The following is a 22,373-nucleotide window of genomic DNA, read 5'->3' as shown; positions in this document are numbered from 1 at the left end:
AACAGATCAGAAGGAAGACGTGATGGTGTCTGCAGATTGTGCTGCTGTTTGAAAGACTTCCTGTTGAAGAACTTCAAGGATGGAGATTTCAGTGTGGTTACTGTGGTTTTCTGTAGCAACAGTACACACCTGCATTTTTACAAACTCACAGCTGCACTCTTATTACTCAGGAACATGCGTCTTGATACATGCTCAATCATCCAGGTGACTTCTTGAGTTTCAGCTGACTGCAGGGTTCCAATCTTATAAACAGTATATTTGCATAATGACTGAAACTAGCACCACTCATGAACAATGAGGTCAGTTTCCATCTGTGAATCGAGTGTGTGTGTGGTTCTTTGATCAGTGGTCATGATAATTTGCATATTAATGATCATAAACTAGCCTCACAGCCCATTTATTGTGACTCGTGCTAGTTTCAGTCATTATGCATATGTAATATTTGTAAGGTTGGGGAAACCTGCAGTCAGCTGAAACTCAAGAAGTCACCTGATTGACGATGGAACGTTTCTCCCACTTAAAGTCCAGATGACCAGAAACTTTTTTGATGACTCAGGAAAAATAATGTCTACAAATAAATCTCACCAGGTTTATTTGTGGAGTTCATTTCACGTTTGGCCTAAAAAAAATGGCCACAAAAATATTGTTTCCATAAACTTTTCATAATTTCTTTTTCTTCTTCTGAGGAATCTGAATTCACTGTTTTTTACGACCTGCTGAAACCTTAAAAATGAACCGCGGCGCAACAAACTGCTGCTCAGCTCATAATCATGTTCATACAGGACAACAAGAACACCACCAACCTGTGACTCTTTAAATCTTTTACTCACAGTAAATCATCACTCAGGGTGGTGATGCTGCCCTCTGCAGGCAAACTGAGCATCCAGCAGCACTTTTAAAAATGTCCAGTAATCATACATCATCAGTTTGTTTTAAAACATATTTACATTTCCCAGGATATTAAAGGAGTCCAAAACTATAAAGAAGAATTTACTCAAAATATGAAAAACACACATTTGATTTCATTCAAATGTCTTACAAACTCAGAAGGTATGACACACCGAGACACACTAAACTGGTTTAAAGTAACTCCCTTCACTTCATACATGGAGCAAAACACTGAGTTTCACCTGCTGAGAATGACAGTTGCCCCAAAATTTTAAGGGTCAACATGAAGTTTTGGCTCTTCCTGAGCGCTGCAGCTCAAACCTGTAATCACCTCTGTTACCATCACAGGCCTGACTGGTGTTATCTACACCCAAAGATGTCTTTCATTTCACTGATTCATTGTTTAATATAGGATACACAAATACAAATGTAAACAGCATGATAGAAAATCTTCATCACCTCGTGATGAGAGCAGATCTGCTTCAACAAGTTTTGGTGTTTTGAAAGTCTGAGAGTCATAGTGAGGTTGGAGGTGTTTCTCACAGTAGGAGGCCCCACAGACCCTGGTTGCTTTAAGTTTCCTCCCACTGCAAACATCACAGGCCACATCTTCAGGTCGAGCAGCGTGGAGCTCAGGCTTTCTCAGCTCCTCCACTAAAGCTGCTAGTCCAAGCACCCCCACAGGCTAGGCAGTACCGGTCAACCATACAGCCTCCATTGGAACATAAAGGCCCCCCAAAAACAAAACCAATAGGAAACCCTACTAACTCATCCCGGGACCCCTCAAGAGATCAGTCGCTGCCTGCAAGAAGAAAAATCCTGCCTGAAAAATCCTTCCAGAATGGAAGAGTTAATAACACAGAACAATCCATTTATATCAATAATATCAGTGATGATAATGTAATTAGTACATTTTTATAAATCCAGTCAGTGATTAAAATATTCTCAGAAAGTTAAATTACTCGTGTCCAATTCAATCTCATGCAAAATCAAGATACTACAGTTATATCTAATGAGTTAATGAATAGAGACCATGGTTCAATAACAGAGGCAGACACTCTTTGCAAATGTATATTTACAAATCTGTGTCCAAAAATCTGATTCTGAGGACAGCTGAAAGTCTATCTGGAGATGGGGAAACTGATACAGTGAAATTAATCTATTCAGTTTGGAGAGTTTTTTGTTTTTTGGTTGAATGACTTTCCAAAGAGCTGCAAAAAGAACTGCGAAAAGGAAGGACCAGCTGACTTTGTCAGAGGCTTTTTCTACAATCACACTTGTGTGGGCTGGTGAGGCACAAGGGAAAGGTTCAGCAGGTGGAGACCACAGACTGCTGCACTCTCCTGGCTCGTTCTTCTTTTAGCAGATAAGATGATTTTCTAAGTTTGCGCTTGTTGAGTCTCTACTAAAAACTTTGCTCCTTTGCCACCTGACAGCCAATTAAGTCCTTTCCTGCTGGGTTCACCCAAAAACAGCTAAACTAGTTTTGTTTTAATTACAACATGCTGAGGTCAGCCTGATGACATCAGTTTTCATGGATCATTTGTGTTGATATCAACACAGTTAATATGGAAATCTAGTGTTGTATATAAATCTTTGTGAAGTCATAATGTTGCACTGAAAAAAAATGTTTTAAAGCAGGGATGTACCCCAAGGACTAACACATTGTTGTGAAGTTGAGAGATGATTCAGTAGAAACTAAAGCGTTTACTTAATCGCTGATTACATGCTAACCTGTGTATTTTATTATCTGTACACATATGACAGGAGCACATTGGCTGAAATCTTGGGCTCCTAAAAGCTGTAAAAACATCTATTTTAGAAAAAATAAGGCGTGCTGTTCAGCTCTCTCCATGCCCTTTCATGTGATATATTACTCAGTGTGGTTTCTTGGAACTTTTTTCAAGGTGAACTTTGAAACAATGATCAAATGCTTAGCCAACCGAATGAAAAATGAAATCAGCTCCAGCTCTTACTAGCGTCTGCCATGTGAAAATAATAACCGCAGACACCAGACGGCTAGCAAACAGAGCAATTACATCCTGCCTCCATTCAGGGAGAAAATGAAGAGTCATTTAAATCGTGTGGTTTTGCTTTTGTACGTGTGAATCCTGAATGTGCTCATCGATGTCAGCTGGCACACTGGTGAGGCAGGAGCATCAGACAGGTCTGAGATTTATCCTCCATGTTTTCAGACTCTGCCGACGACATTAAGGTGCAATCTTTCTGAGAATAACCTACTAACATCAAAGTTAAAGAAAAACCAAAGAAAATAAGAATAAACTGAAAGAGGAAAACAGGAACCTGTAATCACTGATTTGGTTCATGCAGATAGAAACATCCAATTCAGACATTTCAGTTCTGGTCCAATAAACACACAGAGGGTGATAAACTTAAGAAACAACAGATTTATTAAACAGGATGAAGAGCAGAGGAGACGCCCTGCCTCACTCCTGACAGTCACTAAAATCTCAGAAACACTGACGTTTATGTTTTATTACAACAACACCTGTTTCTGCTTCTTATTAAAGGCTCATTCCAGTTTATTTCAGCCTGCTGCACCTCCCACGCCGAGGGGAAATCAGCCGCTCAGAGGTAACATGAGGGAGGTAAAGCTGGTCCCAGCTCCACACTGAAGGGGGTGAGCAGGATTGACTTCTCACTCATCCTCATTTTTCTTCCATGAAACTCTTTCATATGAAATTCTGTTTGCATGTACATGATACAGAGAAATGCTCATTGATTTTAAAGAGGACCTGCTCTGCTCTTCCTCACTTCCTGTCGTGCATCATTTCCTGTTCCAGAGCAGAATTTCATGTTAAATGTAAGTTTCTGATAATGTGCTGATCGAATCACTCAGTTCATCTTAGTTTTTTCTACTTATGGCTCTGTATGTCACAGAGAGGGGACACAGAAGCACCACCCACCACTGTTCTGGTAGGGAGGGGCAGCCAATCAGATTAAAGTTGGCTTAAAGTGGGGGAAGCTTAAAAAACAAACAAACAAAAAAAACCTAAAACAAAAAAGATGATCTAATAACATTAAGTCACTTCTTAGCAGTGAGGTCAAAGGAGAAGCATGGATTAAAGGTTTGTGGTGTGAACTAAGCCTACACACTAAAAGAAATACCCTACAAAATAATAAGTTCATCCTAAAATAATTCAGATGACGAAGGCCTGAGATTTTAATGGAAAACAACATGCTTCAGAGTTTCCACCACAAGCTGGCCTTAAACCAGAGAAAACTTTAACAGCTGTAAAGCTGCAGAAAAATTAGTTCACAGGTTGATCCTCTGTTTTTCCGTGGACCTGCTTTAAACTTAATGCTTCATCTATCACTGACTGGATTGCTGTGGTTCCCTTTGACTCTCCTGATCATCAGACTAAAAATACTTCAGCCTTCTACAGCTGAGGGGTTAAAATGTTTATAGACATCCTGGTTTTTTATCCTTTTACAGAGCATTAAAGTGACTGCTGGGAGTTTTTGGTCATGCTAAATAAAACAGCTCCATAACGATGAGAAAAAATATTATGCTTTCTAAACATAAGCCCTAACAGGAAGCAGGTATAATGAAAAATAAAAAGACCAAGAGTAGATCCTTGAGGAACATCACAGAGCTCAGGAGCTGCACTGAGGCCTAGTTTGTGATGGGTTTTTTTTTTTTTAAAGAACTGTCAGTGATGCAAAGAATAGGTCCCCTTTAAAATATACTATATACAAGCCTCAACCACAAACCTGCGTTACATTTACAAAAAATAAATAAATAAAAAAAATTCAGAAATACTGCAGGCATCAGAATTTCAGACATGTCTGAAAACGCTGAAATAAAGCTGACGTTATGAGCAGCCACAACATTAAAGCCTCTGCAAGACACCGAACATCTCACTGGGATCCAACGGGTCCTGGTGTTCAGGTGGACATTTCTGACATGGTCCACTCGCCCAAGCACAGTAAGCCAAGCATGGCACGCCCCCGGTGGCAGCAGTCTCCCACAACAACATCAAACTGCTCAGCAGCAGCTAAGAGAACAAAGAGCCCAAACTGGGTTTAAAGAGGTTAAAGCAGAACGCAGAGGAGCCACCGCCTGTGAAGGTGGTTCAGGGCAGGAACAGCAGGTTTTAATTTTGTGGCTCACCCACTTTTTTGGATCGAGAGCAGAAAAAAAAAAAAAAAAAGTTTGGCATTCATTGGTCGGTGTGGCACTGTGAGTGTACATGGTTATGGAAAACGGGTTCACCGCACGCTCTGAGACATGTGTAGAGGCGTAAGCATCTCCTCAAAGATGGCACCCTTCACGTTGGAGCCCCGCAGGTTTGCCTCCTGAAGGTCACAGCCGGACAGGTCGCAGTTCTGCAAGAACAAGAGAGAAAATGAACCTGAAAGCATCACGGACAGCCCGTGCATTTGTGGAGCTCGTTGAGGTTTTTATGCGTTTGTGTCTCCACCACCTCCTGAAGATTTCTTAAGTTGAATAAATGGAGCCAATTAAATTATATTAGTCATGCTGTGTGGGTTCTCTCCAGGTACTCCGGCTTCCTCCCACAGTCCAACGGTGTGCAGTTAGTGGGGTTAGGTTAACTGGTGATTATAAATTGCCCATAGATGTGAATGGTTGTCTGTCTCTCTGTGTTAGATTGGCAACCTGTCCAGGGCATACCCCGCCTCTCGCTCCAAGACAGCTGGGACAGGCTCCCCCCGCAACCCTCAGTGGGATCATTAGAAGATAATGGAAGTGATCATGTCTGACTGAAGCTGCGTCAACAGCTTTTTAATGTTACAGGTCAGATTAAATCACATCTTTAGCATTTGGACCGAGCACGAGTCCATGGCTCAGTCAGTCTTCCCGCACAGGAAATACATCTGATTCAGCGTGGCACAGGCACTTGCACAGTGTGATGTGTTTAGGAAGCGAGACATTTATCAAGCTCAATATGAACAGGACACACAGGTCAGATCTGTTTTGAACTCCAGCCTCACGTGTGAGTGTGCATGTCTGTACGGACCTCGAGGTCAGTCCCAGCCAGAGTCGCCCCGCGCAGGTTACAGTTCTTCAATTTGGCATTCTTCAGCGTGGCGACTCTCAGGTTGATGCCCGTCATCTGACTTCCCTCCATGTCCACACCCTTCAGGTTGGCCCCTGACCCAACACACAAAAATATAAATATATCTATCTCTCTCTCCACGACAACCAGTGTCTGTGCGTTTATCTATAGATGGTTTGTGATTGGCTGCTTCACCCTCCAGGTTGGCCTTGACTCCTGCAGGATCCTCAAAGTTGCAGCCTCGCAACGACGCTCCTTCAGCGTTGGTGCACAGCATCTTCACGCCCTGCAGGTTGGCGCCCTGCGTGCACACACACACACACACGCACAAGATTCTGATACAGAGGAATCACAGCCAGATACAGCAGACGCCTGTCCCACCTGCCGATCTGAACCTGAACCCAGAATGCACTCAGAGTGATCAGAAACAAGTGTCAAAGTGCTGCAGGTCATTCAGACTGTGACAGATGATCACCCAGGTGCTCAGACACCAGGCTGAATCATCAGATTGTGAAAATTAAACTGATCTGGGTTCAGTTTCTAACAGAGCTGTGGAGATCTGCTGGGCTGAGCATTATTAGCTGTGTCCAAATTCATGGGCTGCATCCTCCTGAGGACTCGGCCTTCGCGGTCTACGTGGGCTGGGTCCTCAGAAGGTCGGGTAGGCCCGAAGTAAACGGCCGTGAAATTGGACGGTCTAGCCTTCTGATTAACGTCACCGATGTCTCGGTGGAGTTTAATAAACTCGGTCGTCTGCTCCTTGCTATTTAAAATATAACAGGACACTGGCGTAAATTCTCGACCGTCTCATACTTCTGTTTAATCAGTTTTCTGTTTGACGTTTATTCAGTGGTGTAAAAACCAAGGAGGAACCCACCCGGGGGATTAATAAAGTTTTATTTTATCTAATAACTTTAATCTCAGCCAAACCGATTTACTCACGAACAAATAAAACACTGAAAAAAGCCAAACAATAACATTTTTAGGTTGTCTAAGTGACTTATATATTACGTTTAACCCGTGTAGCGAAAGTCGGCGGTGATCTGAAAATGATGTGCCGGGAGTGGTGCCGTTCTCGGCGGCTTCAGTGACCCTCGAGCTATCGGCTAGCTATCGAGCTGGTGGGTAACAGACGTCTCCGAAAACGTCGAAGCACTTATGCGATATCTTGATAAACCGAGTAGATATTTCAAGTTTACACACCCACATTCTCGCCTGAAAATATGTTAAAAGTTTATTTTGTGACCCAGAAGTTTAATTAATAACAGTAATTTTAAAACTTAGTAGCGGCCGCCATTGCCGGAAACTGCAGTTTGGCTGGGCCGCGCTATGAATTCTGGGATATGGTGGGCCACGAAGGACACACCCGACCCATCCTTCACATTCGGGGAAAAGGAGGACGCATTTGTAGGAGTCTACGAATTTGGACAGCCTTCGGCGCGTCGCTGTGATGTAATCGGTCTACAAATGCGTGCTCAGGAGGATGCAGCCCATGAATTTGGACACAGCAATTGTACACGACGATTAGGTGATGGTGGGCGGCGACTCACGTCAAGGCAGGCCGCGGACAGGTCGGCTCGCTCCAGGTTGGCCCCGCTCAGGTTAGCGTGGGTCAGGTTGGCTCCTCTCAGGTTGGCCATCTTAAAGTTGATGTAACGCAGGTCCAGACGAGACAGGTCAGCACCGGTGAAGTTCAGACCCTGAAACAAAACCCACAGAGCGCCCACTGTTACTCAAGTTACCTGTGGTGTCTTCAAATGCCTGACCAAGCCAAAATAATCAGAGCACAGGTGATCACGCCCCCTCACCTGTCAGGTAGCTGCTGTGGGTAACCAGCAGGTAGGGAGTGTTAACTCGACCAAACAGGAAAAGGCAGGATGGCCGATTCACAGAGGGACTGTTTGGTTCCCAGGGGTTAATCTCAGCTAATGCTGTTGTTACCATGACAACCAGGTACACAGACACACAGTGCTCACCTGACAGCGCAGCTCAGACTTTGTGGTCGTGGCCAACAGGAACCTGATGAACTCTTTCCGGGTCAAAGGTGAGTGATCGTCAGGAGGCTGAGAGGACTGAACACAAAATACCAATCACAGCAGAGTGCGCACACACACATACACACAGACAGACAAAAAAAAAAAAAAAAAAAAAAGGAGGCACACACCTTTATGAGGGCCTCCAGCTGTTCGGCAAGCTGCTCGATCCCAAAGAAGCGGGCTTCCTCCAGCACACCTGCACAGGTAAGAACATGGTTAGCAGACGGTGTCTGTGGGCTGAACGGGCGCTGTGAATTTATGTGGCGTACCGAGGGGGTTGATCCCCTCGTTGATGATGAGCTGTCCGTGCCGCAGGTAGTTCAGGATGGGCTCGAAGTAGTCCGGGCTGCGGTCGATCAGGTATGCGCCCTGGCGGTCACGCTTGTTTGCCCACACGTCTGAAACGTGCGCATGATTAAAGCACGCTGCACATGCACCACTTCCTGCTGACGTGAAGCTGTGCTCACCTTTCTCTCTGAACATGTGGGCCAGCATACTCTCCGGCTCCTTACTGACTAACGTGCTCCTGAGCAAGCAAACACACACAAGACACAGATTAACAATGACCTTTAACCCTCCACGTCAGGGAGGTTCAGCTTCACAGAAACAAAATCATGAAATTTGTAATAAAGCTCAGGACAAGCTGATCAGCAGCCTCTGATCACTATCAGCAGCCTTCAGGTGAGTGACAGAATAATCTGGATATTCTGCATCGCTGGGGGACAACAGCGGCCCCAGCATGTCACTCTGCACATTACAGCACCTCCAACTCCACTTTTAAAGATTTTGACTTTGACAGCTGAGCGTCATTAAAGACTGATTATTAAGGTCATCACGAAAACAAAAACAGCCGATTTAAATCAGTGTAAAACCTGCCGTGACGACGGTGCTTACCGCGTTGTCGTAAAGCAGCGTCCACCGACGTTGAGAGTCAGCCAATCAGTGTGAGTCTGATCCTTATCAGGGCCTCTGGGGTCATCCTGAGGATCTGGACAGGTGAGCGCACAGGTAGCATTAGTGCAATAAACATGAGTCCAATCAGCTCTTTTACCAGCAGACACCAACAGGAAGTCTGCACAAAAGGTGGGTGGGGCTTACGTGTCAGATTAGGGACATCATTTGGATGTCAGTGTAGAAAAGAAAAGAAAAACCCCCAAAACAAAACAAGTTCAGAGCATGTGCAGGAACTTCTGCACACTGAGCTCAGAGTCAAAAACACCCCAGCAGCACACCTCTGACCCCTCGGCTGCAGGTCATCACACTCACCTTCAAATGAGTCTCCCTCAGAAACGTAGAGCACGTCATCGTCTCTGCACACACAAACATAGGAAACACAGTGAGGGTGGGGCTGTCTCAAAACAAACAAACACACAAGAAAGGCAGACATACTTGCATATTAAATAAACATAGAAAAAGATAAATAAACAAAAGTGTGGAATCATTAAAATGATCTAAAATTAAAAAGGGATTATATCTATGTGCCCGGTTTTTATTGTCACTTGCGTCACTTTTTGCCCTCCACAGGAACATTTCACCTGGTCACAGGTGGAAACACCTTGAACGCCTCTGCAGTTCCGTGGATTCACTGTTACACCTGGACAGGCCCCTCACCTGATCAGCGCGATGTCGTCGATGAGACCGCCGTTCCCGTTGTACACGTTGGAGGCTCGAATGCCCAGTTTGGAGCCGGCCACACACAGTAGATCCTCCAGCGATCCGTACACGGCCACCACCTGCGCGCTCGCGGACAAAACGCACCGTTACCGCTTCCGCCCGCCGAGAGATCCGGGGGCGTGCTGGAGCGGGAACAGGCCATTTTTGTCCCCGCCAGCACACCGACTCCCGCCTCACCGTTATAGCTTACCTTTCCGTTCGTGCACGTGCCGTTAACGAACAGCGTGACTCTCCTCATAGCGGACAGCTTCAGCCGAACCGGCAGCTCCCGCTTCTGCCCGGGAAAGGAGCTCCTTCGGCCACAGCAACAAGCGCTCTCCCTTTCCTCTTCCACAATCCGCTCAGACACCCAGCGAGCCAATCAGCGGGCCAGACTGGAGACCGACAGCCAATCAGTGAGCAGAGGGGGCGGGGCCCGTGAGTTTCCGTAAAGAAACTCGCGGCCTGAGGGACAATTATTAAAAATAAATACATTATCTTAAAGATTTAAAAAGAAAAAAAAAGAAATATAGGGAAGGGACAAAGTATCCAACTATCAAACAAATTAAAAAAATTGAAGTGAACATAGTTAGAATTTATATTTAGAATCAAATAGAAAAAAAGTGAAGCAAATAACTGAACATGAAAAGCAAAGTTAGAAATGTATCAAATGATTAAAATAAAAGCAATGCAGACATACACAATTTAAAAATTAAAGCGGGGGGGGTGGGGGAGAGACAAAAAACACACCCCTCAGACACTTTGCTGGTACTGGTTTGGACTTCTGAGCAAATTTAATTCTTCAGCATGCTTCTGGAAACTGGTTGACATTGATATTACATCACATCATTATGACATCGTCACACAGCTGCTGCAGATGTATCAGCTGCCTCCATGCCAACAGTAAAAATGTGACTGGAGGCCACCTGAGTGCAGCTAACTCCCCATCATGTTTGAGATCTGAGCTCAGTGAAATCAGAAGATAGGTCACTGAGGTCAGAGGAATGGATGTTGTCAGCCACAACACTCAGGTTGGCTGCAAGCCCCCCCCCCTGAACGCAGTGCTTTCAAGTGTCACTTTAAAGTTTTGAAAGGGTCAATTTGAAGCACACAAGCTCTTTAGAGTTGTATGTGATGTAATATTACTGAGTGGAGGTTTCCATTATAACTGTCATTAATAAATCAGAGGCTGTGAATAAAGATGACAGACATGCCTGATTTAAAGAAAAAGCTTTATTAAAAATAATAATCCATATGGAGCTGCTGACAGACTGCAATCAGAGCAATCCGCTAGTTAAAATACACCAGAAACACCATAGTCCAGTTACAGTCTGGTTCTGACCCACTGGGCTCCATAACTGTGTGAGCAGGTTCAGCTTGTCGTATTGCAGATCATTTGACCAGAGTGAGGCAAGACGCAGTGTCAGTGTTCACATTGTCTGGTAAAAACAGTTTAAACTACTCCAGGATTCAGTTAAAAACAATTCTGCACCATCAGCTCCGCCTCTAATTGCCGCTGTCATGCCTGTGGCGCTCTGCTCTCTGAACGTCACCATAGTTGAGGATGCGCCTGCTGGCGTGCATGATGAACAGCTGCTGTGTGAAGTACACCTTCAGCACACCTTTGAGCAGCACGTAAGCACTGCCACCCTGTGGAGCAGACACCAGTAAACCCAGTCAGTACCACCGGCTTCTTAGCCAACCAATAACCTCAAAGCGTGTTACAGAGCACATCATTCTCCAATCAGAGGTCAGAGTACATTTACCAGCAAAGCGCGCTGCAGGTGAGAGGTCACAGATGGGAACAGTAGCCGCCCAGTTAGAACAGCAATGGAGGGAAACATGAGTGCGCCACAAAGCATCCTGGAAGTCAGGAACTGACGCTTCCCTCTGGGCTCATCCACAGGAATGGGGGGCAGGTACCGCCGGTTATCTGTGGGGGAGGGGCAGACTCACCTTTAAACAACAAGATCTGACAGAGCAATTCCTCATTATAGTGAGCAGAGTCAAAAACAGTAACACTGACGTTGCAGCGACAGATGTCTAAACTAGGACAGGAACAACAGCACCCCCTCAGACGGCATGCAGTACTGCACCTGCCATTTACAGCAAACCTTAACGGACTTTACAAGGTCATTTTTGTCCCGTGGCAGCAAATATGGCACAACTTACAATTCTGTTTTATTTATAACCAGTGAATCACAAGGAAATTTTATACCATAAAGAATATAAATTCATGAGTTAATCAACACACCTGAAAGAATATAAAAGGTCTTAAAACATTTAACTTTAAGTGAAACTGCTCATGCATCTGCACTGCGACATATTCCGGGTGTGCGTGTACCTGGCGGCAGCTTTGGTTCGTAGCAGCATTTCTGCCACAGCTTCAAGACGCAGTCATTCCAGCGGATGGTCTTCCCGAGAATGAGCAGTACGGGGATGGCGGGCAGGCCGGCGAGCAGGAGCACAGGCCTTGCTCCCCGTATAGCCATCATACCATTTGCCCGTCCCATAACCTGCAGAACACAAGGTGCTGAGGACGCTGCCAATGTGATGCCCTTACAAGACATTCCCTCTGTGTACCTGCACGACCGTCACAGCGCCGTAGCTCAGAGCTGTCCAGTACGCCGTCCCAACCAGCAACCCAAGGGTCCCGTATGGACCGATGGCTGTCAACGTTCTGTCCACCACTCGCAGAAAGTCCACCAGTGGGCCTGAGGAGAGACAAGAACCCAGGATCAACGTTAACCCACTACGCGTTCTCCACTGACAAGACGCACCACCCTTCCTACACCTGTTAAACACTGTGTTCAGTTTCTCCCTTTGCCTGAAGGGGCAGTAGAGAGCTCCACCACACCTCTGAGGACCTATGATATGACCCTGAATAAGCTAACACTCACCCATCTGCGGGAAGATGACAGAGTATGCCACCTCACACAGCTGACATCTGATTGGCTGCTGGCTCACCCTCAGTCTCGTGTCCAGCCAGTACTGCAAGCAGGTCAGGTGCACCCACTTAGTGCTTCCTCTGCACCTGCAGGGACTCAGCCACTCAGCACCGGGGTCATCCTGCTCTGTGGCGAAACACACCCAGCAGTGCCTGAAACGAGACATGCATGAGCCTCAGCTTCAAGTTCGCTCATGAATCACGCAGTTAAAAGGTGTTAAAACAAGGCTTCACTGCAGCTGCACAGCTTATACACAAGGCGGCAGTATAGCCCCTAAATTACCCGGAGTCACCACACACGAAAGAGTTTAGCCTGAAAATGAGCCGAGCAGCAGCATAAAAATAAAATTAGAAAAAGTTAAAATTTTACAAAAATGTCTTCATAAATATTCTAAAGGAAAATACAAAATATATTAAGATTTAGAATTATAATCAGCATCTTAATAATTGCAACAACCTGAAAGATTCAGTCACTTGAACATCTGCATACACATAAATATAAGTGAAAAGTTTATTTTAACTTTCAGCTTCGTGGAATTAAATTAATTTAAAGTTCATCCTGAGGATAAATCTTACTTTCCAGATGGCTGCAGAGCTATGATGTTACCAGGCATATTCTGAACCACAGCAGGCTGCTCCACTCAGTCTGGAGAGTTAAAGGTGACATCATTAAACAGATCAGGGAAAATTAAGAAAAAACAAAAACTCGATTTAAAGAAAAAGCTGCGACTGTCAAAAGATTTAAACTTCAGCATCATTTTAATGACGCAGGAGAGAAACGGACAATTCTACAAAAACACTCAAAACTGCTAATATGCATTTAACCTGCATATTAATTGAAATTTGTTGGAATAAACTTCTTTAAACTGTTAAACAGTTTAAAACATCAGGGTGAAAAAGGTGAAGACCATTAACGTAAAAGAATGAAAATAAAGAAAAGTGGAGGGAGGAGGAGGCGTAACACAAACCTTTAACATTTCCAAAGACAAACCATCAGTGAAGCAGAACAGAGTGAAAATATGCTTTAATCAAAAACTGATGATCAGGCAAACTCCAAAAACACGGCACAGTCTCAGGGTGTGACACGTCTGCGAATAATCAGAGTTCAAAACCCACACCTGCGTTTTTTTAACACCCCCCCCCTCCCCCGGCAGGATGTGGGTCAACGAGTGCCCAGATTTCTGACAGGGATCCGAACCAGCAACCCTTGGAGGTCCGTCAGAGCCTCACACCTGTGCTCAATCACATTTCCACTGTCTGTGAGCAATCATCCAGCCAGCAGCAGCACCGCCACCACCATCACGCCTCCTCACTCTCCAAAACGCGTTTTAAAGCAGTTTTCTAAATTCAAACTTTACTTTGTAAATAGGGGGGGGAGTTACGACTATATCACACCGGAAGCAGCCACTTTTGTTTCATTAAACCTGAACTCTCTTAGAACATAAAGACACTTAAGAGTTTTTATCATTTAACTAACAGCACATTAGCTACGAACCTACACATCGCGCTCGCACAAGACAGCACCTCTACAAAGCTTACCTGCTAAAACAACGCGTGCCACCGACGTAAACCCACCACTCACCTGCTCGAGCCCCGTGTCAGCTGTGTTTTATCAGTCCCCAGGCCCCGTGGACCCGCCCACTTTGGCTTTTTTTCTAGCTTTCTGATTGGCTGGATCCCGTGACACTGGTAATGCCTTGAGGGTACCCGGAAAACGTATTTAAAGCTGCATTTGCCGACTCTTAGTGCAACTACTGGACTTTTTTTTTTTTATTACGAGCAACATGAAGTTTTTATTTTTTAAGTTGTCACTTTCGGTGAATTCACTGTCATCCTTTTTTACCGACTATTAAAATGTAAATGTTTGTAAATGTAGATTAAATAAAATTTTTAGCTGATATTATCGTTAGAAAACACTGCTAAAAAAAACCTCTGTGTAGTAAAGCGCTTTAATGGCATTATTAGTTAAATGTTATAGTTAACTGTGATCTGCCAACAGACCAGCAGAAACGCTGCCGCTCGTTGACAGCGTACAGACATGCTGATTGGCTCTCCGTGCTGCTAGTCAGGATGTCTGGAGCTTGATTGGCTGTCTGCACCGTGAGCCCGCCGCGGTGCTCTGGTTGTTGTGGTCGGGGCTGCAGTAGCGGCAGAGGAGCGTCGACAGGCGTAGAGCGGAGCGGCTAACCGGCGCTGATTTTTACATGATTAAAACACTAAACGGGAACGAAGACTCACGCGGATCGATAGAAACACACCTGAAGCGCACGTGCGGTCATGGAGTCCTATGACATTTTAGCTAACCAGCCGGTGGTGATTGATAATGTAAGTATGATGATGTCATTCATCCACACCCAGCCCGAGGCCGCGGGCTAACCGTTAGCCTGCCGCTATTGTGTCGGAGCTAATAGGTCGGTGCTCACCTTTCCTGGAGGTGCAGCGGGGTTCCTCTTTCCTCTGTGTTCCCTCTATGATGCTGTCAGCTCGGCTCCTCTGGCCGGCTCACTTCTGCAGCTCTCAGCCGCGTTAGCCGCTAGCCGGATCCGCTGCTAGCTCCGGGCAGCAGCCGGTTAGTGGAGCCGGATCCGGGGCGTGCTAGCTGTCCGTGGTGCTGTAGCGGCATCAGCTCACTCCTCCACCCGGCTCTGCTGCTAAATAACCGGCAGACAGGATGCGCGAGTCACCCTGAAGCCCCAAATGCAGTACAGCAGACGGCTGCTAGCATGTTAGCATGGCCGTGACACTGTCAATAACCGGGAGGGAGCTTCATCATCACACAGAGCTAACCTTCATTCAATCAGTGAAAGTAAAAACCTGACTATATTTTTCATTTCTCAGTGACGTGCCCTGTGACGTGCAGCTCTCAGCTGGAGCTGTGTCTGATTTAAACGTAATGAATCCAGTATATGTTCCACCCATGCTTCTCCACCCGCTCAGGCCATCAGTCTGAGCAAAGATGTTTCAGCTCCTGTCTCTTTAAGCCTCTTATTTTCTCATTGGATGATCTCAGGAAGCCAGCTGAGGTGCTCTGAGCGTTGTTTACAAACACAGAGACTGAATAACCTGTGAGCAGGAGTCTCAGTTTAGTGTGTTTCAGGTTCAGAGACTGAAGGTTTCTTATCTTGGGCTGATTCTGTGAATTTAGGGAGGACCCCCTCCTCGGGCCATGAAAGGAGGAGCCTCACAGACCTTCGGGTTGTACAAAGAGAGCAAGTTTACAGTCACTTACTCGGACTCACTCGAACTTGGCATATTTTGTCTACAAGAAGCGGGAAGGTGGCAACCAGGAAGGCAATGCTTTGGCAGCTGTTGTATTTCAAACCAAACCTAATCAGGTGCGGGTGCCTAAACTCCACCGGGTGTGAGTTTAATGGTGGGACGAGCTCCACCCCCCACCTTCCACCTGCAGGGATTATTTGCCTTCTAAAAGTTAAAATAAGGTTTCATGTGCATGTGTGGGTGTGAGAGTGCGCTGATGAAGAGTTCAGAAACACAAATCAATAGGTCAAAGATCAAGACTGAAACAGTAATCAGAGTGAAGCTGATAGTTGGTGCGTTTAATGAACAGTTTTCAGTTCAGTTTATTTCAGCGTTGGTACGTTTCACAGATTTTACTTGGTTGTCTTTACTCAGGTTTTACTTCATTGAGATGATTTTGGTATTGAGCTTCAGATCGCTGAGCTTCTCTGAGCTCTTTGTGAGACATGGTTTCAGATCTTTGGGATAATTAAGCTGCCGTCGTCGGGGTTTGGTGTCTGGCGCTCCTTCCTGTTCGCTCACTCACAGCGGGAACTGAAGCTTTGTGCAGCAGAAAAAACTTTTTTTTACTTGGAGGACAAAGTGTCTGTTGAAGCAGAGGAGCTGTGACTGCCGCCAGCCTCGGGCGGCATCTCATGACCTCTCAGCTTCTTTAACCCTGTGATGCTCAAACGTCATCTTTCTTTTCCCTGCAGGGGTCGGGGGTCATCAAGGCCGGCTTTGCGGGAGACCAGATCCCCAAATACTGCTTCCCCAACTAGTAAGTTAACGGAGACTCCATGATCTCTGTTGCTGTTTAACCAAGCCTGCAGCTCACTCTCTCAGTGCTCTGTGTGTTTCATGTGCAGCGTCGGGCGTCCGAAGCATGTGCGCGTGATGGCGGGAGCCCTGGAGGGAGACCTCTTCATCGGGCCCAAGGCCGAGGTACCGCTGCTCCTCCTCACTGCAGATTAAACCACATCCCTGCTGACACTCACTGCCCTCTTATGATGCTGTTATCTTTATTGTTATTATTATTATTATTATCATCATCATCATATCATCATTGTAATTATTATTATCATCATTATCATTTTTATTATCATTATTGTTGATGTTGTTGTTATTGTGTGGAGCTTCGATGGGCCACACCTTCATCACAAACGCTCCTTTAAAGTCGACTCTTTATTGTTCCTGCTGAGGTCGGTGCAGAGGTAATCAAGCCTGAGCTTGCAGACCTTAGTGAGGCAGTGTCATCTTTACCGAAAGGCGTTTAATGTGTGAGAGCACGTAAATGTCATGTATTTAGTAACCTTATGATGGCGATTGAAGGTGATGAAGGATGTGATGTGTGGCCATGCTTGAGCTGCTCATCTCTAGCGGCTTCAGGAGGTCCAGCAGCTCTGCTCTCACTGGAGGAGGAACAGGAAGTTATTGCCCTGCAGGATCAATAAAGTTTCTTGTTTTGAATACAGGTTTTTTGGGTTTTTTTTTTTTTTTTTTTTTTTCCCCAGATAATTGTCACATGACCTTCTCACAGCATCTGCAGCTCTCTTTTTTCCATCAGATCAAAGCATGTGACTGTATCACATTTTCAGGGAATAATAAACTCTCCTCCTCCCCCTCCTCCTCCCGTCAGGAGCACAGGGGCCTGCTGTCGGTGCGGTACCCGATGGAGCACGGCATCGTGACCGACTGGAATGACATGGAGCGGATCTGGCAGTACGTTTACTCCAAGGAGCAGCTGCAGACATTCTCCGAGGAGGTGAGCTCCTCTCCGGCTCTCTCAATTCCACACACAAGCTTGTCGCGGTGCCGCTAACCCTGTGTTTTTTTTGGTTTTGTTTTTGTTTTTGTTTTTTTTAACCTTTCCCAGCATCCTGTGCTGCTCACAGAGGCTCCTCTGAACCCGAGCAAGAACAGGGAGAAGGCGGCTGAAGTGTTCTTCGAGACTTTCAACGTGCCGGCACTCTTCATCTCCATGCAGGCCGTGCTCAGTCTGTAAGAACTCACTTCCTGTTTGTGTCCTCCTGTTGCTGACTCAGCATTGAGCTCAGGGCCGTGTGAACCTCAGCCTCATGTTTGCTCAAGAAAAAGTTAAAGGTGTTAAACACACACGAGGGCTCACTGAAGACTCGCTGCAGTTGCATGGCTCACACACAAGGTGGCAGTATAGGCCCTAAATTACCCTGAGTCACTGCAAGCTCTCACACACTCACACACACACACACACACACACACACACACACACACAGGATTCTGTGCTGATTGTAGGTGTGTTCCTCATTTAAAGGGGAGGACCCTGTTCACCATCTGTGACAGCTCACTGAGTCTTTGTGTGCTTTGAACCAATCAGATGTGACTTTGGTCACATTATGATCTGAGCCTCTCTGTGATGGAAGGCCTTCACACACTGGGCAAGTAAAATCAGCATGAGTGTTTCTGTTCTTAAAGCAGCTGTCGAACTTCACAGAATGAATGTGTGACATTCAGAAGCTTGGAACATGCTCGACGTTTCAGATTTTTGACCAAACGGATCGCTGCATTTGGCAACAAGTAGTAGCTCAAAGTGTACACTGGTACTGAATCTACGCTACGTCAAAACAGTAAATAATGCGTTTTGGCATCAAAACTAGCTGCTGCTGCCTCCTCAGGTGTTGTCTCAACTCTGCCAAGGAGCTCAAACTGCCCACTGACATGAAACATGGCCAAAGCTTCGACCCTGGATCACAACAGGAAATCCTCCTGCTGCTGCCTGCATATAAACCAGAATCTGTTTCTTCCTTTTCTTGTTCAGAAATGCCAGTACCAGCTCATCATTGCTTCATGTCCACTCCGTTTTTTTGTTTGTTTGTTATTTTCACGGTGCGCATTGTGAGATCAAATTTTCGTCAAAAAGTTCAGATCTGAAAAACATGCTCGGTATGTCCCAACCCCGGAACAGAGTCTGTGCAGGACGCAGAGGATTATTAAACACGTGAAGCCTGAGTTTAACGTGTTGCTGGGCTGAGAAACGTCCTGATGTTAACATGACTGGACCTGATGGGGTTTTGATGGTTCTCCTGTTGTGTCTGTGTGCTGATGACATTTTAATTGTCTCTGTAAGTTAGAGAAAAGTGCATGTGATGCATGTTGCGTCATCTTCGCGTCTGTTCACCAGACAGAATCAGAGCAGGCTAGAAGACGTTTGCTGAGTCTCTATCATAACCGTGATGGCCTCTGTTTTCCTGCAGGTATGCCACAGGCCGCACCACCGGCGTAGTGCTGGACTCGGGCGACGGCGTGACCCACGTGGTGCCCATATACGAAGGCTTTGCCATCCCACACTCAATCATGCGTGTGGACATCGCTGGGAGAGACGTGTCGCGGTACCTGCGGCTGCTGCTGCGTAAGGAAGGATACAACTTCAACACGTCGGCCGAGTTTGAGGTCGTTCGCACCATTAAAGAGGTGAGGTGGCAGTGGCGGCGCTGAAGTGTGAGTCAGGTGTTATGAGAGTTTCTAATGTTCTCATGTCCCTGCAGAGAGCCTGCTACCTCTCCCTGAACCCTCAGAAGGACGAGACCTTAGAGACCGAGAAGGCTCAGTACGTCCTCCCTGACGGAAGCACTTTAAACGTAAGTCCTGTTCCTACTGATTGGTCGTTCCCGTGTCGCGCTCCTCCCCATCCCCCTGACATGTGACCTCGCTGTTTTCAGATTGGCCCTGCCAGGTTCCGCGCTCCGGAGCTGCTGTTCAGACCCGACCTGATCGGAGACGAGAGCTCAGGCATCCACGAAGTCCTGGCCTACGCCATCCAGAAGTCCGACATGGACCTGCGGCGCACGCTCTTCTCCACCATCGTGCTGTGTGGCGGCTCCACGCTCATCAAAGGTCGGTGCACGCGCTGCAGTCTGTAAAACGTCCTGTTCGCAGGGGCGAGTAACACTGTACTGTCCTCACTCAGGCTTCGGCGAACGGTTACTGACTGAAGTGAAGAAGCTCGCACCCAAAGACGTGAAGATCAAGGTAAGCTCTGACTGGGACACGGCCACAGTAACCTCTGACCTCCTTCTCCTGCTCACTGAAGTACTTTAGCACAGAGGCATCCCGAGCCTGTTTCTCATGAAAATGCTCGGGAGGAGGAGGAGAGCAGACATGAATACAATTAAAAGAAATATATTTATGTATTCACAAAGAAAACAAAATGCTTTGTAAACCGTGAGGAAGTCTTGGAGAGGAGGACTCAGTGAGGAGATGTCATTTAGGAGGTGTGAGTGAGGATGTCTCAGCAGGAGGTGTCAGTGACCTGTGCTTTCTCTTTGGCAGATCTCGGCCCCCCAGGAGAGGCTGTACTCCACGTGGATTGGGTAAGTCTTTGATTCACTCGTGTGTCACTGTGTGTCTTTGTGGCTATCCCCTCTGATTGGTCCTTTCTCTGACCTCACTTCTTGATGCAGTGGCTCCATCTTAGCGTCGTTGGACACCTTTAAGAAGATGTGGGTGTCGAAGCGGGAATATGAAGAAGACAGAGCACGTGCCATCCACAGGAAGACCTTCTAGGCCAATAGCCCCTCAGAACTGTCCTCATTGCTCCCCCCCACCATCAAACGCTAGAGGCTCCCTGACATCAGTGGGTCCCTCCTCCCCCTCCTCCTACCTACATCCACCTGCTTCTAACCCACCGTTGGCCTCCTGCTCCTCAACCTGCACACACACACCTTTATGTGTGCTCGTCTCCATATTTACCTGCTCTGACCCCCTCCCCTCCATTCCCTTCCCCTCCATGTTCTTCCTGCTGTCAGGTGGCGGTGACAGCACGCTCTGAACGTGACACGCACACCCACACACACATGCACACACACTCGCACACAAACATACACTTGCATGCGCACACACAGACGTGCGCGCACACACACAGGGCTGTGGGGCGTGCTGAAGGTTGCGGGTGGTGCTGTGGATGCTCTGAGCTCCACACTGAAGCCTGTGAGGCATGATGACATCATAAACCTGAATGTTTTGTTTGCTGATGTTCAGATTTGATTTCATGTCTGTTTGTAGCTTCTCTCTGACATGAAGCTCTGTGCTATTAAACTGTATTATAGATCTGATCTGCACATGTATTCTGTCAGCACGGTTCATTTATCGTCGCCGCTCATGATCTTCTTTACCAATGAAATGTTTTTTAGGTGAACATGGCATCACGAGTTTGTGGAGGAAAATGTTCAGCAATGTCTTTATGTCGGCTTTTTGTCCGAGCTGACAGATTAAAACAAAATTTGGGAAAAGCTTCACTCAGTTTTCTTTTTCTTTGCTTTAGAATTTATTTTATCATGAAATATTTCATTACAAAGTCGTCATCATGGTAATTTATTATAAATTAATTTTTCATGAAATAATCCATCATAAAATCATCGTAAATTAATTTACCTACAAGTAATCTATTAATTCATCAAATTCATTATTATAGTCATTTGTCTATGTCCAGCCCACGTTGCACCCAACTCCTACGATGCCTCCTTCAGGTGATGGGCCTACAGGAAGGTGGACCCATGTCCCTTTTTTGAGCTGTGCCCAGCCAGGCTCAATGGATTAAGGCCCAGCCACCAGACTATCGTCCTCGGGCACCCTCCCTGGCACTGGCTTCAGGGCGGGGTGAATGGTTCCCTTGGTCTTCTGCTCATGGGGTTTTTTGAATTGCTCTTTGTCTGGTCCCTCTCCCGGGACCAATTTGCAATGGGAGACCTTACCAGGGCACAAAAAGCCCCTGACAACATAGCCCCTGCGATTCCAGGGACACACAAACCCATTCACCATGATAAGGTACCGATTGACAGATGGGTAATTTATGATAAATGAATTGATAAATGATAAAGTAATGCATCACTAAATAATCCATCATAAAGTCATAATTCTTTGTCATAAAGTAGTTCATCTTAAAGTAACTTTGACTGTGCCCGTGCACAGCCAGCTGGTCATGTCATGTTATACAGTGATACAGTCGACCATCAGAGTGAAGTGAATCATGATGTCAGCAGCTGATGAGCTTCTCTGTTCCCCTCAGGGAATGAAAATCAAACATTCAGTTTTTTCTTAAGGTCTGAAAGGATGAAGGGTCATCTCAGGAAATGGTACTTACTTACAATGTTTGAATTTAGCCTGACTCTTGGACTCTGTTAAGTTGTAATTCCAAATGGCCATCTTGGAACTTTCTGACCTGTGCATTAAAAATACATAACGCATTGCATATGCATTTAAAAAAAAGCTAGAGGAGTACACAAGAGAAGACAGGAATACAGAGAAGTATACAGGTGAACAGAGGAGAACACAAAAGTACACAGGAGAACTGAGGTGTACACAGGAGTACAGAGGAGAACACAGGAGTACACAGGAGAACAGAGGTGTACACATGGGGTACAGAGGACAACTTAGGAGTACAGAGGTCCTGCCCCTCATTTATCTGTTGCCTGTGCACTGTCAGGGTGTAACGGTGCAAATATATGCAAACTTCTTCTCCATACTCCCCCCTCAATGCCTCAACGTTGGCATTGTCGTCCAGGTCAAAGGTCACTTTTCACTTTCATATCAGGG

The 22,373-nt window shown here is 46.1% G+C and overlaps 3 protein-coding genes across 6 annotated transcripts; 1 reads left to right on the top strand and 2 right to left on the bottom strand.

The window, feature by feature from the left end:
* Positions 1-3,291: 3,291 nt before the first annotated feature.
* LOC134631036 (BTB/POZ domain-containing protein KCTD9-like) lies at positions 3,292-9,987 on the bottom strand. Of its 2 annotated transcripts, XM_063478939.1 has the most exons (12): positions 9,831-9,987; positions 9,578-9,699; positions 9,233-9,276; positions 8,861-8,954; positions 8,434-8,492; positions 8,236-8,364; positions 8,095-8,162; positions 7,907-8,002; positions 7,481-7,630; positions 6,126-6,231; positions 5,892-6,025; positions 3,292-5,238 (listed from the first exon to the last, which is right to left on the bottom strand). In XM_063478939.1, the coding sequence occupies exons 1-12, from the start codon at positions 9,876-9,878 to the stop codon at positions 5,122-5,124; spliced, it is 1,167 nt and encodes a 388-aa protein (XP_063335009.1). In that variant the 5' UTR covers positions 9,879-9,987; the 3' UTR covers positions 3,292-5,121. The 2 variants fall into 2 exon arrangements, with proteins under 2 accessions (XP_063335009.1, XP_063335008.1); XM_063478938.1 differs by having other exon boundaries at positions 8,236-8,492.
* Positions 9,988-10,861: 874 nt separating this feature from the next.
* LOC134631038 (E3 ubiquitin-protein ligase MARCHF5-like) lies at positions 10,862-15,388 on the bottom strand. 3 transcript variants are annotated; one of them, XM_063478944.1, is made up of 7 exons: positions 14,990-15,388; positions 13,143-13,212; positions 12,520-12,719; positions 12,203-12,333; positions 11,964-12,135; positions 11,386-11,552; positions 10,862-11,269 (listed from the first exon to the last, which is right to left on the bottom strand). In XM_063478944.1, exons 2-7 carry the CDS (start codon positions 13,178-13,180, stop codon positions 11,126-11,128), a joined length of 852 nt encoding a protein of 283 aa, XP_063335014.1. In that variant the 5' UTR covers positions 13,181-13,212; positions 14,990-15,388; the 3' UTR covers positions 10,862-11,125. The 3 variants fall into 3 exon arrangements, with proteins under 3 accessions (XP_063335014.1, XP_063335013.1, XP_063335012.1); XM_063478943.1 differs by lacking the exon at positions 14,990-15,388 and adding an exon at positions 14,149-14,180; XM_063478942.1 differs by lacking the exon at positions 14,990-15,388 and adding an exon at positions 14,106-14,168.
* Positions 14,700-21,076, top strand: actr1b (actin related protein 1B). The gene is made up of 11 exons (XM_063478940.1): positions 14,700-14,891; positions 16,520-16,584; positions 16,673-16,748; positions 17,443-17,568; positions 17,680-17,804; positions 19,037-19,253; positions 19,328-19,420; positions 19,502-19,676; positions 19,750-19,811; positions 20,112-20,152; positions 20,243-21,076. Exons 1-11 carry the CDS (start codon positions 14,844-14,846, stop codon positions 20,343-20,345), a joined length of 1,131 nt encoding a protein of 376 aa, XP_063335010.1. The 5' UTR covers positions 14,700-14,843; the 3' UTR covers positions 20,346-21,076.
* Positions 21,077-22,373: the final 1,297 nt, after the last annotated feature.

The sequence above is a fragment of the Pelmatolapia mariae genome, linkage group LG7 (assembly GCF_036321145.2).
Source record: "Pelmatolapia mariae isolate MD_Pm_ZW linkage group LG7, Pm_UMD_F_2, whole genome shotgun sequence".
Lineage (NCBI taxonomy): Eukaryota > Metazoa > Chordata > Actinopteri > Cichliformes > Cichlidae > Pelmatolapia > Pelmatolapia mariae.
The sequence above is the reverse complement of the archived record's forward strand: the minus strand, read 5'-3'. Positions and strand labels throughout refer to the sequence as shown.